At 39.4% G+C, this 17,960-nt stretch overlaps 1 protein-coding gene across 4 annotated transcripts in view; it reads right to left on the reverse strand.

Moving 5' to 3' along the window:
* Positions 1-17,960, reverse strand: part of ppp1r1c (protein phosphatase 1, regulatory (inhibitor) subunit 1C) — a 118,157-nt gene that overhangs the window by 18,698 nt on the left and 81,499 nt on the right. For 3 of the 4 annotated variants that reach the window (XM_048534615.2, XM_048534613.2, XM_059647663.1), the window contains one exon: positions 5,640-5,804. The exons of the other annotated variant lie outside the window; for it this stretch is intronic. In XM_048534615.2, coding sequence (XP_048390572.1) covers positions 5,640-5,804 — 165 coding nt within the window. The remainder of the gene's footprint in view (positions 1-5,639; positions 5,805-17,960) is intronic. 4 annotated transcript variants of the gene reach the window in all.

Genomic DNA, 17,960 nt, shown 5'->3' on the forward strand with positions numbered 1-17,960 from the left:
AATGTCCCATGCTCCATCATATGACAATGCTCATGATCATCTCATGGCCTTTTACTACTCTTAATACAACTCAATGCCAACTCATACATCCTATTTACAACTCTTCACCTTCCCATACCAAATCAACTCACCTAATGCCGAGCATAGGGATTAATTACCAAACTCCTTACTCGATGGAAAGTCACCTACCTACTGGTTATGTTATTATTGAAAATTTTGATTCAATTTGTATTGCCTTATTATTGTTACATGGCATGAGATACAGTGAAAATTGTTTTGCGTTCTATCTAGACACATCATACCTTACATAAGTACATCAGGATAATAAAACAGTCACGGCACAGATCCTATTATGGTTTTATTTAAACAGGCATATTGAAATAGCTAGGATTGTTTTGTTTTTAAATACATTTCTTTTGTTGGAACAGCATCTTAACAATTTTGCCAGTCTCAATAAGTTTGTGCACTTGCTATGCACTTTCATATCTTTTCTCAACATGCAAGTGCCTTGAATTCTCTCAAAATGGTGCTTTACTTCCACCAAATATATTCAGGTCTCAGCCCCTAAGGTATACCTTACTTACCCAAAAGGAAAGAAAGATAAAACTTTCCTCCATTCATTACATCATATATCCCTCAGCCCCTTCACATCCTCACAATCCCTCAGCCTCACCCATGGCCCATGCAACCTAATATCTTCTACCCATTCCCCATTATGCTCATACTCCTGTACTAACTTTACATATAATTCCACCCACCACCTTTCTCCTTTCATCTGCCAATCAAACGTTTGAGTATTCATGCAGAGAGGAGAAAAATATAGTTTTGTTACATAAATGTCAACGTTAAGTGCTACACTCTACAGAGAAAATGACTCCTATTCATAGGTATGCATTTTGACACTTGCTGACTTGTCCAGACAGACCAACAACCAACTGTTAACATTCTGAGCAAGCTGGACAATTACAAGGGTTTACATACAATCTTTTTCAATTAACAAACCCTGAGTCCACCAGGCAAGACATCTTTGATAGAGCCCCAAAAGGAAGTCTGGTATCTGACCCTCAAAAGGATCCTAATCCCCACTCTAATTGCTGCAACCAAATCCACCGGAGTTCCTTCGTTCTTCAATAGGTACCATGGCTATTCAAGAGAAATCCATTGCAAATAGACTTGCAATTACCAGGCCTCAGCCCCACACCATGCATTTCAGATTCCAGGGACTCCAAAATCAGACTTCCTTATGGCCAGTTGGTCATTTAAATGCATTGCTGCCTTGGAGAGCCACACATGCATATACCATGGCCCACTGCCATGAAAATGAGAAATGCCTAGTTCAGGGACAAGACTTAGGATTTCCAACTCTGTTTTATCACAACAGAGCATTTGGCCATCATGGCGAAAATTGAGGTCTCTAAAAGCGATGTTTTAGGGAAAGCAATTGTGAAATGGATACACTGATAAATATTTTCACAAAATCTGCATGAAAATTATATGATTACATAAATGTGACAATTTAAAAACAAACACTGTCAAAAATGTAATTGACACTGTCTAGTTTCACGGGCACCGTAGGCCTGGCTACATGAGAATCTGGTAATGTAGGTGGAGAGAGTACAACTCTTATAAGCCAACATGCATTGCATGCAAGATAATAAAATGTGAGGCTGGATGAACACAGCAGGCCCAGCAGCATCTCAGGAGCACAAAAGCTGACGTTTCGGGCCTAGACCCTTCATCAGACCCTTCTGATGAAACGTCAGCTTTTGTGCTCCTGAGATGCTGCTGGGCCTGCTGTGTTCATCCAACCTCACATTTTATTATCTTGGATTCTCCAGCATCTGCAGTTCCCATTATCACTGATGCATTGCATGCAGTATTGTTAAAGTAGAGAATGAAAGATCTTGTTTCTAAATCTGTTAATAGGTCCTTTTTACATGCAATCAGGTAACCAAAATATGTGTTTTGTCATCTGCATTGAAAGTAGCTATTGTTAGAAAAAGACGCTGCTGGATTATGCATTCCCGCCTCTTCCCACCTCCTCTAGACAGATTTGAAGGTGACTGTGCATGCAAACTTCAGCATGGACTGTGCCCTTTTGCATTCCTGTCCACCCCTGCAATTAAACAGAAAAAGGAATATGTGGAGCCTTGGGGTGGCCTATCTGCTATTTAAGGGCCTGACGATGGGCCAAATTGCCTCTTTCTGTACTGTAACAAATCTGTGATTCTGTGATCCAGTTCTGCATCCACACAGCTAGTTAATTGGAGCTTATAGCCACTGGAAAGTATAACAGCAGTGAAGCTCCTAAGACTGGTTTGCAGTGCTAAAAGAATGCAATGATGTCACAACAATGGTCAAAATTGGTAAATATATTTTTAAATACTATATTCTTGTAAATCAAATAAATAGCCTGAAGGACTGCCTAATTCACCATTACCCATTCAGTCAACTACGAGCAATCCCAATCTCAAACTTAATATCCATGCATTCACCTTATCCTTACACACTAAAAACTGCTAAAAGATTCATACTCACAACTCCATGTTTGTTCACACTACCAGCTGTCAAACATAGGCGTACTACTCAAATGGATCACATCACATTCAGTGATACAATCTTCTTTGTCATGCTGGTTAAGTATGAAATAGATATGCCTGCAAGTCCTAACCCCAGTGGAAGACATGGCACATTACATCATGAAAGAATCATGTCTGAGGTTACAACAAGCAGAAGTGAAACAATTGAAGATTACGAGATTTTCCTACATAACCTTTTTTCTCACATCATGCTTCTCTCTCATTCCATAATCACTTCTCATTAATGAGCTGCAGATGATTTAGAATGCAACTCTTGTTTTCAACTCCTTCTTTGCCAAAATATACACTTTCAAGTCACCAGGAATTAGCACCCGACCTGGCAATGGTGCAGGAGCTTCAAGTGCAAGAGAAAGAAGAAACTGATGATGAAACACTGCCATTTGGTCTAACACTTGGAGCTAACTGCCTGGGTAAAGCCACTATACGTACTATAAAAGGTAGAGCAGGACCAGGATCTGCATAGGGTGAGTTACTCAGCATAAATGCCACAGGAGGGATAAGGGGTAAAGCAGATACAAGGCCATCAAAGGCTAAAGTCATGCATGAATCTTGTTGCATATGGCAGATTTCATGGTGAAGGATTCAAAAACATCCTGATTGGTTGGCACAGTAAATTAAAATGGAAAAGGACTGTGTTAAAGCAAGGATTATGGAAAGAGCTGCTGCATTTAAAAAAAAACAAATTATTGGAACCCATTTAATTAAAAAAAAAGAACTATGGATGTTGGAAATCTAAAAACAAAAACAGAAGCAAAACAATTCGGAAGAACTCCGCCCACCATCGCCGATCCAACTCCGCCCACCACCACCAATCCACCTCCGCCCACCCCCACCGCCTACGCAACCCTGCCCACAGCCGACACCGACGTCGCTCCACCCACGGCCTCCACAGCCAGCAGCTCCAGAGGAGACAGCAACACTGAGACCTACCGAGTCGTCACCATCCCCCCAGACTTCCCCCTTACTGAGGACGAACGGTCAGTCCTCAGTCAGGGGATCACCTTTGTCCCCCTCCACCCATACATCAACGAATACCGCTCATGTTTGGACATTGAGCAGTTTTTCCTCCGCCTTCATCTCCTCTGCACCTACCTTCTCCTCTATCCATCTTCAATCCACCTCCCCCTCTCTCCCTATTTATTTCAGAACCCTTTTCCTCTCCCCCATTTCTGATGAGGGGACTAGGCTTGAAACATCAGTTTTCCTGCTCCTAATATATTGGCTTTCTCCTGCTTTCTTCCTCTTCCTACTTTCTTCTCCTCCTCAGTTACTCATCACATGAGGTAACAGTTTGGAATATAGATTGTCAACTGTGCAGGACATAAAATACAACAATTCAACATGACATGTGCTCCTGAAAGTCTTGCAGGATTCCTCTGGAGCTGTCCAGGCAGTGAAAATTTTTCTTAAGCGCACCAACAGTCTATTTGATGCAGTTCTGATGTGCACTGGAATCATACAGAAGGTGCATAGTCCTTGGTGACAATGGTTTCTCTCCAGTTTTACGTACAGCGCAAATACTGATGGAACAATGGACTTGCACAATTTAACAGCATTACCAGTGCCGCCAATATACTGAGCATTCACTTGCTGCATATGCTGAACATGATTACACATTAACTGTACCAATAGATGGTGGGACCCTCTGCTAGTCCAATGGATCTCAACACTAAATGTGATGCATGAAAATCTAAGTGCGCACAGTTAATAACCTCCTACATTATGAGGAAGCCTGCTACCCTGGCAACACCCCATGTTCACTCTACTTTCGTGGCTCGGTTAGCTTAGTTGGCTGGATGGCTAGTTTGTGATGCAGAGTTAGCCAATAGCATGGGTTCAATTCCTGCACTGGCTGAGGACTCTTCTTCTCAATCTATCCTCTCATCAGAGGTGTAGTGACCGTTGGATTAAACAACTATCAATTGTCTCTCTCTAATAGGGGAACAGCCCTATGGTCCAGTAAGGCTATGGCAACTTTACTGTTATTGCAGCTTCTTCTCTTCGTCCGGAGGAGATATTATCTAAAGCTGTCTCATGGCAAAGAGAGCCTGTTCTAGTGGCTAATAGACAGGCATGTGGATGATAGTATAAGTAGGGGTAGAGGTTAGAAAGACCTTAGGTTTAGGGTAAAAGTTGGACACAACATTGTGGGCCGAAGGGCCAGTACTGTGCTGTACAGTTCTATGTTCTACGTTCTAAGTGGACATCAAGTTGGGGGATGTGAGAGATGATTGCTTCCCCAGCACCAAGTAATGGGTCAAAAATGATAGCTGGTGTTAAATTAGTACTAAATGCCAAATGAATTCACAATATGCCCACTTCTACTTGTGCATCTAATGCCCACTCTAATGTCATCACTATTACAGCATGGACTATGTTGGAAGTGCATCGTGTAGACAACATTTTGCAACCAAGATGACACCCTGATGGGAGTACAGGTTATCTCAATTCAATTTTCTTCTATCTTTGACTAAATTTACAGAGTTTGGGAACATACTGAAAGCTCCTCCTGCTCCACTGCTGTAAACTTTGCTGGAAGTTTACAAAACTAAAACAGGTTTCCACTGCACTTCTGACAAAATCATAAGAACCAGACAGGAGCTGCTGTGAAGAAGTTCCATTTTTTAAATGTTTGATGGCTAGATCTAAGCTTTAATTTCTTACCTTCTATTTAAATGGAAGGCTATTTGTACTTCAATTCTATTCTTCGTCCCTTAATTTTACGCATTATTTCAGTGATAATTACTTCGATTGTTTTCATTTTGCTTAAGTCAGTGGTGAAAGCAAAATAAATCAGAAGTGAATTTGATATTAAGCTTATCTCACTGAGAACTAATTTAATTTGAAACTGTTACAACTTGCATGTTCACAAGCTAGTAGCAATGTTAAATTAGCAAAAAAAATCATCTCTGGCAATGCTTACAGTATTATTTGTGAAGTACATGTAGATGATTGTGTCCCTTCTGTTATAAAGAACCCAGGTTCTAAAATAAAACAGCAGGATTCATAATCTTTCTTAACATGTAACAGAAAATCTACCTGTCGTGAGTGGTGGCTGGCGCTGAAAGGGAGTGTTTTTCCGTCGTGGTTTCAAAATTTGCTCATCTGTGTCTGTTTCTGTCTGTTGCTGCTGTGAACTTCTTGAGAACGAATGAGGCACCTCATCATTACATTTAAGGGGAACTACCTTTTCTGCTCCTGCAACTGTGATAGAAATAACTGTTCAAAGCCATGTGATGGAGTGGCCACTGCAATGACAACACATTTTCTCAACACTGAATTACAAATCATATTGTATGTCTGCTTCAGTAAGTTGTGACCGGTGCAGGAAAAGCTGCTTTCCTTTAGGAAGACCAGTGATTACTCTCCAGATAACAGTTCATAAATCAATAGGCCATCAAGGCATGCAACTGAGAGAGAAAAAAGAATCATTGCCTGTCCCCTTCCGAGGGTTTAGTTCTTTTCTTACTTACTAAGATTATTGCAACAAGGTGAGTCCAGCTACTCCAAGGTTTTCTGCATAAAGCTCAGTGATTAAACTCTTCCTATCGAAAGGGGAAATTCCTTCCTGTTTTATTAGAATATGAACAATAACTAAAATATTTAATGTCACTTTTATCCTATCTTAAGCTGCCTGACACATTCCTCTCCTCGCTACTATTTCCCAGGCTACCCAGTGAACTTGGAAAATTGTAAAGATGGTGCCTTACAGGCACATGCTCAGTTAGGTCTGAAAAAATGCAGCCAGCAAGCTTTTGTGAAAGGGATTTTGTTGAAACCTTTATTCCCCATTGTTCAGATAAGTGAACCAAAAAAAGTCTCTTGGTAACTGCATCTATTCAGCAATATCCATTTGCACATAAGAATTGCAATCAGCTGATGGATGTGGAGGGGCCCACCCACTTATGTCAAAAAAATTGTTTGGGATTTTTGAGCAGTGGCTGATAATTGCACAGGGCTAAAGCACTGTCAAGGCTCCAACTCCAGCCTCTAATGTACTAAGGCCTGAAACGGGACACATGAAACTGGCCATTGACATTGTATGACAAAAATACACATGCAGTCTCAAGTGGATTTTGTGCATACCACATGCCATGGGGCTGGTTGTAATTGACAAAATACTTTCAGCTTCCTCTCTGATGTACAATTTTACAGTTATGACATTTATATGTTGTGACTTTTTCTTTATTTTAGAGCCATGCGGTCTTTTCTAAAATCTGCCTGATAGTAAGCCTGGGTGGTCTGTTTGTTAGATGTTAAGGGGCCCAGATTGTTTTATTGGGAAGAGGATATAAGGTGTATATACTTAGATACAATGGAAGCATTCTGTATATTGACAATAATTAGACTGTGAGTCTCCAAAGTTTCAGAACGGCGCTGAGAAATGTCAGGTTATAAACAGGTATGCTTTAAACTATTAATTTACTTTCTTAATATTTAAAAGGCATTTGAGTGGGTACATGAATAGAAAGGCCAAACGTTAGCAAATGGGACAAGATTAATTCAGAATATCTGATTGGCATGGATGAGTTGGAATGAAGGGTCTGTTTCCGTGCTGTATAACTCTATGATTCTATGACAAAAATGAGTCAGGATTTCAGGACATTGTCAAAAGAGCTGATCTCCAGAGGTGAGGCAAGAGCAAGTGTACTTGGCACCAAGGCAACATTTGACTGAGCATCAAGGAGCCCTGGCAAAAGGAGAAACGATGGGAAAGAGATGGAAAACTCTCCAATGGTTAGAATCATACCTAGCAAAAAGAAAGATGGTTGCAGTTGTTGGAGATCATTAACTCACTCCCAGGACATCACTGCAGGAGTGCCTCAGGATATGTTCTAGGGCCAACCATCTTCACTTGCTTCAAAGATTTCTCCCCATTGTAAAGTCAGAAGTGGGAATGTTCGCTGATGATTGCACAATGTTCAGCACCATTGTGACTCCTCGGGCACTGAAGAAACTCATATTAATTTGCAGCAAGACCTGGACAATATCTGGGATCGGACTATTCAATGATAAATAATACTTGCACCACATAAATGGCAGACAATGGCCATCTCAAATAAGAAACAATCTCATAATTGGTCCTTGACATTCAATGGCATTACTAAATTCTCCACAATCACAGCCTGCAGATTACTGTTGACTAGTAGCTAGATACTGTGGTCACAAGAACAGATCTGAGGGTGGAAATTCTCCTGCATCCCCACTGTCTGTCCTCCATCTACACGGTATAACTGAGGAGTGTGATAGAATGTTTGCTGGAACCACTTACTAGGATGAATGCAGTTCAAAAAACAGTAAAGACGCTCGACTCCATTCAGGACAAATTAGTCTGTTTGACTGGCACCTCAATCTCCAGTTTCCACATACAATCTCTGCACCATCAACATAGAGTGGCAACAGAGTGTACTAAGTATAAGATGCACTGCAGTAACCTCAAAGGTTCTCATGTCAGTACCTTCCAAACCAACAACCTCAATCATCTAGAGGAACATGGGGAGCAGGTACATGGGAAGACCATTGTGCCATACACTATCCTGACTTGCAAAACAAATGTATTGCTGTTCCTTCATTTTTGCTCAGCCAACACCCTGGAACTCATTTCCTTACAACACTGTGTACTTACACCACAAGGATTGTAGAGGTTCAAGAAGACAGCTCAACATGAACATCTCAAGGGTAGTTAGATATGGGCAATAAATGCTGGCTTAGGTAGAGATGCTCACATCCCATGAAGAAATGAGGGAAAAAAGAAGAATTTTAAAGATACTCCTGAAGCTCTTGGACACGGTTAGTCTGTTAGGATCTGGGAGAGAATTAGCTGCCAAAAGCCAAAAGTCTGTAGAATTCACTACACAGGATCACAGCTGGGGTTCACACGTGGATTGAAAAGATCAAAAACATGTGGTTTTGAAACAAGTTTTGAAGATTTGATTAGCTAGACTAGACGGAGAATTGCAGAACAAAAATCCCTCATTGCGAAATATAGTTTTGGGCTTAACAATTACTAGTCTGGGAGGAAAGTAAGTAAATCCTTGAGAGCTAGGAATCTGTTTGGACTGGAAAAGTTCTGCTTTGTTGGTTAAGAAATAAGTTATCCACAAATACAATATAGAGTAAATAGTGGTTTGAGTCTAACTTTTACAATAATCGTCTTGTAATTTGACGTGTAATGTTATAATATTGACTTGAAAACTAGATATTATATGGTATTTGGATAAGGTTCAGTAGGATATTTTCTATAGGGACTCAATTAATCTGGAGTTCAAGTAACGGCCGCAAGGCAGAGCTTTCATTGAAGCCTTTTAGATCTTTATTAAAATGAAATCCCTGAATTGGATGCTATTCTTTCAACCCAGAGTGTGACATACAACATCATCCTCTTCAACTATTAACTCAAAGTTTGAACTTTACAAACAAAATCACGGAGATAACAACCAGAGAATAATCATTTAATGTTTCTCCAAAGTTTTTATCTGAAACACCTCTTCCCGCTAATCTTCTGTGATTAACTCTGTACTTTGCAAAAGCTTCTGTTTGTGAGATATCCAAACTGAAACTAGAAAGAATTCTAGAAAAAAAAGTGCAATTGGCATTCCTAACTCTTCAGCCATCAGACTTCTAAGAAGTTAGATGCTTACTGTGATAGCAACTGTAATGAAAGTTCAAAACTGTAGCTGTCTAAAGCCTAGAGCATGTTGTGTTTTAACCTGTTTTGCAATAGCAGGACACAGTAATAGAACACAGAACTGAAACATGGAGATTCAAACATTTTGTAGAATCATAGAATCCCTAGAGTGGGGAAGCAGGCCATTTGACCTGTAAAGTCCACGCCAGCCCTCCTAACAGCAACCCACCCACACTCCTGCCCTATCCCCATAAACCTGCATTACCAAGGCTAATCCACCTAGCCTACACGTTCCTGGACACTATGGACAATTTAGCATGGCCAATCCGCCTATACTGCACATCTTTGGACTGTGGGAGGAAACCGATGCACTCACAGGGAGAATGTATAAGCTCCACACAGATAGTTGCCAAGACTGGAATTGAACAGGGGTTCCTGGCACTCTGAAGCAACCACTGAGTCACACATGCTGCCCCTATGTCAAACTATTTCTCTACGTAAAACTTGTTTTTCTTGTAGCAATATGAAGTAAATATGATAGCAGAAGATCTTGATATACAGCATGCAAACTACGCTGAAAGCAACAGTATCCTAAAGGCTACTTAAATAGCTTAGGCATGCTAAAATGCTGAATATTCATATCAGAAGGTCAGATGATAAATGGGATGTTGTTGGTTGGTTGGTTAGTTGAAAGGGAACTGGAATCACTTTCAGTAAATTCACTAAGCAGGCGATTGATGTTGACTAGCCAATGTGGGATGAGTGACCAGTTGAATCTTCGGTGAGCATGGATTGCAGGTTAGAGCTGTGGGCCATACATTGTAATATATTGTGATAGATACCTAACTATTACTGTCAATTGCAACTTGCTCTGAGTGAACAAAAAATGAACATCAGTAGGAGTGTTGGTAACTGGTGGACCATAATCCTGGTTCAATTTCATGGCAGTTGGGAAAATTTTCATAGCTACTAGAGAACAGGAACACAATTAATGGATCATGATGGAGCGATGGGTCGGTGTGCGTGTGGGTGGTACTGCAAAGGGTTGGGCAGTAACAAATTAGAGATGTGCTGATGGGTTTGTAATACTGTCAGTTTGGAAAAGGATTATGTCCCCAGTCATCGTCTTGATGGGCTGAGACAGGATGGTGACGTGGCTGGTAGGCAAGTCTGTGACACTAAGCTTCACTGAGACTGGAGAAACAGTTTCTCGAAGATGGCGGGGCAAGGCCATTTGTTGGAATATTAAGAGGAAAGACCCTTCATTTACATGCTATCTTTCCAGATCTGAGGTTGTTCTCAAAAGCTTCTTAGCTAATAAAATATGTCTTATGTTTGGTTCATGTTTTCCTTTTAATTCTTTCATTGGGTATGAGTAATGCCGGCTGCCCATCCAAAACTGCCCTCAAGAAGGTGGTAATGAACTACCCTCTTGAACTCCTTGCTGACCTTTAGCAGGTTGAAGCATTGAAAATTGATATTGGTGTAGCTGAAGCTTGCCTTTGGGATCAGGAATGAGCTTCCATTTCAATTTCTTGATGAATGATTAAAAACCCAGTCCCAAATACATTTAACGAATAACATCGATATGGCCAATGAACATCCTGCAAACAATATCAGTTCAGAGAAGAGCTGAAGAAGCATATAGGGAATTAAAATAAGATGTAATTGAAAGCGTGAAGCAGGGATAAAACTACCCTGATAGGGAAAGGCCACTTGAACAATTATTTAGAGTCTTTGCCTTAAAAACAATTACAAAATATTACCCTGCCCAAATCTAAACATTTATTGCTGCACTACATTTGTCTTTTTAATGTTATTGAACTTCCACTTCTATTCTGTTAAAGATATCATTGTATAAAATTAGAGCATTTAATAGCATTTAACCCTATCCCAGAGTTATTTGCAGATAGTTTTAAATGAATTTTGCCACAGGGCAGAACCTGACAAGAAATTTTAAATGCACGTTGAAATAGAATGTGCTGAAAAAGTTGAGTTAGAAGCAGGGAAATGATGATTTAGGAATCAGTGTTAGCCAAACTGAACTAAATCCTATCCTCCAAAGTTTGGCTTAATTCCTGTTCCTGTTAATATTTTACTCTGCTGTTATAAAATGAGAAACTGCAAGTTTGTGTCTAGCTGGGTATTATACCCTGGAATTACCTTTGTAAAGGATAATTACATTCTTTTTTCAGCTTATGAAAATGTGGCAAAGAATAAATCTGATCAAATCTGATTATTTTATCACAAGATGAACAAAATATTTCAGTGAGACCAGCCACATTCTGATAGAGTTGAATTTTGAGGTCTGCTTATATTCCAGAGCTCTGCTAAATATTGGACAAATGGGACAGTGAATTAAGTCAACTTTCCTTTACAAGCAGGTTGGAAAGGTTTATTTTATTGCAAGAATACAGTTTTGCAGGAACTTTTAAAAATAACAGAGTTGTAACAGGCTTTAATGAAGAACAGAGGCATGGAAGTGAGAAGAAGAGTAAAGGGGAAGGTTTGTGACAGACTGGAAGAAAAGAGAGAGATTGATTGGGCAAAACGTGTGATGGCAAAAGGCAAAAGTGAAATGGTTATGGGATAACTAAAGAACCAAAGGTTGAACTTGAGGGAGGTGTAAATGGTGATGACAGTATCATTACCAACAGCTTTACCCACAAAGCAAATGTGAATTGATCATGACCTGAAATTATTGAATTTAATTTTCCTTCCAGGGGTTGTAAAGGCCTGTTTGAAAGGTGAGGTGCTGTTCTTCAACTTTACCAGAGCTGGTATAGGACAGAATGCTTGCCATATTCTCTTCAGCTCAGGAATCACTCCCATTGATTGATGGGACCATTGACTACGTCTGCCCCAAACCCTGAACTTCTGCTATCATTTCTTTCCCTTGCTTCTGGAAGCACAATGGGGTGCCCTTGTCCTCATCTTCCATTTCACCAGCCTCTGTATTCATTGGATCACCTAGCATCATTGCCATCACCTCCGGCCCGGCGCAGTACCAACACCAAACATATTTTCCTCTTCGCTTTCAGAATTCCAGAAGGACCATTCCTTCCTGACCTTGTCTCTAGTATGACTCTCCTTCTAATGGCACGTGCCAGTGCAAATGCTGCACATGCAACACTTACCCTTCTACCTGCTTTTAATCGATTGAAAGCTAGAAACATTCCTTTCAGCTGAAACAATGGAACAATTTTGCCTTCTTTGAATTTATGCGGCCTGTATTACCTGGGGGGGAGACCAAACTAAGACTTGGCATCAGTTTTGTAAATATCTCTTACTGAGTCAATAAACCTGAACAGGAATTTCTGGTTGCCTGACCTTTAATTGCAGCCGTTCTCTGACCTCTCTGTCTTCAACCTCAAGCAGTGTTCCAAATCAGCAGAACAGAGGCTCATGGAATATCGCCACCTGTTTCCCTCTAAGCCATACATGACTGGGAAACATACTATCATTCCTTCACTGGGGTAAGTGGAACTCATTTCTGAATAATATTGTGTGCCTACCTATTTTAACAAGTCCTAACTTTCCACTAGTCCCTTTACAGTCATTTGAATGCAACCTAAAGTTCAACAATTTCAGATCACGAGCTCTGGCCCCTGCTTTTTTTTTGGACAGTGACTATTGATCATGATTCTGCTTGTCCCATTCACAGTTTCTTTAGACTTTCTTCTAACTCATCTGATACAATCTCCTTAGTACTGTACCATCAGTAAATCACACAAAGTTGGCAGCTAGAAATGAAGTGCAGTGAAAACTGAGTGCTGAACCAGGGAATTTTTATGAGGAAATTCACTGTAATGAAGGGGGAGGTATGGATCTTCTGAAGGAAAAGGAGCAGTCCTAGAGAAGGGGACACAGGTCATGAGAACTGAGAGCTAATGCTCTGAGGCATAAATAAGATGAGCAGCTAGAATGGTTGGTGGGTGAGTTTTAAGCCATTTTCTCTTTCTAAACTGGGGCAGCAGCCACATCTGCAGTAAACATTTGCAGCTCATTGAGCTTTTGGCTCAGTGTTGATGAGCTAAAGTATGAGCTTCAGACTCTGACACATCAGGGAGAGGGAGCGTTGACTAGGCTCTTCACATTTGTTCTGTGGTCAAGGATATGAAGATTTGACTATAAGAAAGCCAGTGATGGGAATTCAGAAGGTAGGAAGAAAGGGTCTCAGGGCTTAACATTGCCTTTCAGCTTTGAGGTTCTTGCAGTTTATATAGAGCCAGTTGGTGAACAGACCAGTCCCATTGGATACTAGTCACATTTCTCAACCACTGTGGAAGAAGGTCACTGTGGAGGTGATGAATAAAGGTTCTTAAGTGAATATTGATTTTTTTTTAAATTTAATGCAATCGCAAGTTAGCCCATGGACCTTCTCACACAGCACTTAATGCAGAGGTGGCAAGAAAGGGACAAATTCCCTACAAGGCAACCTGCTCAATTATTTCACTCCCTTGCTACCTCCAGGGAGTGAAAATCACACCCCCGTTTGTGTTGCTTTTCCCAATGTAGTGGAGATCACATGGAGAGCAGTGAATTCCAGAATGTTGTTATATAGAAAACAGTTTATTTCAGATTTCTAGTATCTACAGTATTTTACATTAGATGAAGTCAGTGTTGATCCTTGAGAAAGTGAAACTGGGGAATTAATAATGTTGTATTGTCAAGACACACCAGAAAGTGTTCTTGTAAAATCATCTCTCATTCATGTAAACTCCAGGAAATGAGAAACTTTGAATAAATACTTTGTGTCTGTCTTCGGAGAAGAAGACAGTGAAAACATCCCAAGATTAGTGAAAAAACAAGGGTCCAAAGGGAGGGAGGAACTTAAGTCAATCATGATCACTTGGGCAAAAGTACAGGGAAAATTAATGGGACTAAAAGCTGACAAGTTACCCGGACTGAAAGGCATTCACCCTCAGGGTGTTTGCAGAGATCAATGGAAGAATTGGCTGTAAATCTTCTAAAATTCCTTTGATTCAGGAAATATCCCAGCAGATTGGAAAACCATAAATGTAGCACCACTATTCAAGAAAGAGACATAAACAGAAAGCTGGAAATGATACTCAGTTAGCCTAATATCTGCCATTTAAAAAATATGAGAATCCGTGAAATGAAATGTCCTTCCAAATTAATAAGTAAACTTAGCAAGATATTTAGAAAACTATTATACAATCAAGCAAACATAATGTGAAAGGGGTAGCATATTTGTCAAATTTATCAAAATTCATTGAGGATATAACAAGTAAGGCAAATAAAGGTGCACTAGTAGATGTAGTGTATTGAGACTTTCAAAAGGTATTTAACAAGTTGACACATAAAAAATGTACGTACAAGGTGAGAGCTCATGATGTTTGCAGTGATATATTTGTATGGAGAAAGGACAAGCTGATTAACAAGAAACAGAGGTCAGAATAAATGCCACAAATGGCCAGGATCTTGGAGATACCACACCTGGAGTTCTGGTCATCTTATTTTATGAAGGATATTCTTCCACTGAAATTAGTTACAAGAAAGTAGACAGGTCTAGTTTCTGGTATGAATGGATTGTCTTATGGGGAAAGTTTGAACAGGGTTGGGCCTCAGGTAACTGGAGTTCACATGAATGAGAGGTGATCTTACAAGAACATAATTCTTTCTGGTGTGTCTTGACAATGCACTGGCTGGGAGAATGTTTCCTCTCCTGAAAGATTCTAGAACTTGAGAGGACAGTTTATACGTAAGGGATTTCTCATTGAAGATGGAGTTGAGAAGGAGTTTCTTCCCTCAGAGAGTCATTAGTCTTTGAAATTTTCTTCCACAGGTAACATTGGAGGCTGGATTGTTGAAGACAGCATCAAAGGTTATGGGAAGAAGGCAGGAAAGGTGAAGCTAAAACCTCAATCAGATCAACCATGATATTATTTAATGGCAGAGCAGATCTGATGGGATATGTAGTCTATTCTTGTTCCAATTTCTCATATTCTTATGATTGCATTTGGTCATTTAATCTCTGCTGTCTTCCACACAATAAAAAATCTTCCTTTTTGTCCTATCCCCTTCCCCCACCTCCACCCCTGTCTGTCACCACCATAAACCTATTATTTTTCTAGCTTTGAAACAAAAACAGAAATTGCTACAAAAACTCAGCAGATCTGGCAGCATCTGTGGAAAGAAAGAGTCAACATTTTGTGTCCAGTAGCCCTTCTCTCTGGCTTTATTCAATTCTATTGAAAGGTGACATTTTAACTCTGCTTCTCTCTCCACAGATAATGCCTGACCTGCTGAGTATTTACAGCGTTTTCCATGTATAAGATTTCTAGCACCCGCAGTACTATGCCTTCGTTTGAATGAATGTACGACTTGGACGGTTAATTTGCATGTGGGTAGGAGGTGAACATTATGAAGCTTGACTGAATAATTTTGGCGAACTATGAGCACTGAACCTCTGGCATGCATCTCACTGAGGAGAGAAAGAGAAGAGTGGGAGGGTTTGAAATCTACCCCATTGACCTTCCTTTCTTCATTCTTTCTCGAAATGTTTTTCAAGATGCCAAATTCCTGTACTCTGAGTAAATGTCAATGAATAGATAAGGTTTGCTGTAGGATTTGGAATAAAGAATGGCAGAAACATTTAAAAAGCATCTTCATGCTTTATTTCAAAACTTTGCAAAACAGGAGGTGCTACACAATCTTTTTCTTAGTCAGTGGGATTGGCCACATTGTATTTGATGTTGATTGTGTTAAAGCAGCTTTATGACTTAACAAGGGAAAAACAAGCTGGTTATATCGGATAGTCTAGAAGGTAGAGGTATTGATTTGTTTTCCAATACTTCTGTCTTTCCCATGATACAAAATACAGAACCTCTGAGGAAGGGTCTCTGGACCCGAAACGTTAACTCTGATTTTCCTTCACAAGTGCTGCCAGACCTGCTCAGCTTTTCCAGCAACTTCTGTTTTTGTTCCTAATTTACAGCTTCCATACTTCTTTCAGTTTTTATTTTTTAAAAATCTGATAATTTTTAATCCTGTCTTTTTTGATAATTAAATGTTGAAATGTACCTTTACTGCATAAATTAACCTAACATGGAACATATTTATATGAAGCAGCAACTCTGCCAGACAAATATATATTTGTATTCAGATGCTTTGTCATAATTTTGAACATTATATTTGTTTTCAAAGGACTTTCTGAAAGTCCTTGTCGTTAACAATTCCAAAAATCATTGGTGTAATAAATCTGTTTCAAAAGATACAATTATAGATACAACCTACTTCATTAGAAAGTCCTGTTAATTTGTCAGAAAAATCCAAGGATTTAATGAAACACTGTAAAAGATTATTGAGCTATTGATCTGTATTTTAGCATTATAATTCCCTCTATCAGACACTAGTATGAATCAGTCGGATTTCCGTTTTGTTGCATACTGAGGTAATTTACTATGAAAGCTTACCTGAATCAGTGTGCATACAGACTCATGTTTAGTTTCCTACTAGTATTTCTTGTCTTGCTGCACGTACAGTCAAAAGCTCAAATTTAAAGACATATGCATTAGCCTATACAATGATATGATGTTATTGTTTAGAGTGACTTAGTGCAGCAAAGGCAGGTCTGGAGAAACTAGATTGTAAGAGATCTGGGTGGATTCTAATTCCTATTAGTATGATTCATTGACTTGTAGTAAGTGCCATCATGAGCTCTCTCACTTATGCAGCGCTCTCTTGAACAAGATCACATACAGTTCAGCCAGACAGACTGAATGTACCATGATTAATTGATTAGCAATGATGACTACACATCTTGTTGGAGGTAATCAGTTATGAATAGTTAATATCTGAAAATAAATGTTAGTGATTACTCATTATGATTGGTTTAGTATTCAAGCTCGAAAACATTAACTAGAACTAAGAACTACACATAGACATGGTAAGTCAGATCTAAGTGCCAACAGCTTAAATATATCACTTTGAGATAATACCAGAACATTATCAACATATGCAAAAACGTTTTGTTCCTAAGATAATAAAAATAACATCATGGTTTTAAAGTTTGGCAGGAGATACCTGCTGACAGCAAAAGCAAAAAATTGCATAAAAATAATTCTGGTGATGCACTTTAAAAGTGAAAAAAAAACACAAACGTAGCCCTAGCCATAAGGAATCCTTAAGGAATTGAAAAATATTCCATGGGCGTTGAAATTCATTCATTTGTAATTGAAATGAAAATTGCTGGTTCTAAGGCATCGCAAAGTTGGATGCCCTGAATACAAATCCACCTTGCTCCCCTCCTCAGGTACTACTGTTACAGTGCAATACTTCAATCACCTCATATGCCACTGTTACCGTCTTTTTAGTCTCAATCTTCCTTTAAGCACGGGATCATCAAAATTTATTTCCAGACTGCATTTTTATTGAACTTACTGCAGATTACTGGAAATGTAATGAACAGCTTTGGTCAATTTTTATTGAAGTCTTAAAACAAATGGGGCAATTTTAGCCTGAGATCCTCACTTTTTCATTGTCAACTGCTTGACCAGTTTACTTCCCAAGCTGTGAAGGTGAATATTATCTCCTCAGTTTAAACCTGTTTGTAAAAATTTCTGCAGTGTTACACTTTCATCAGCGAAATTTAACTTGTATCATTTATTTTTAAAAAATAACAGGGCAGATCAATGACATCTTATAGAGCATATTAGAGATGTGCATAATACTCTTCACAGAAAAGAATTTTTTTTTGTTTCTGATAC

The sequence above is a fragment of the Stegostoma tigrinum genome, chromosome 7 (genome assembly GCF_030684315.1).
Source record: "Stegostoma tigrinum isolate sSteTig4 chromosome 7, sSteTig4.hap1, whole genome shotgun sequence".
Taxonomy (NCBI): Eukaryota; Metazoa; Chordata; class Chondrichthyes; order Orectolobiformes; family Stegostomatidae; genus Stegostoma; species Stegostoma tigrinum.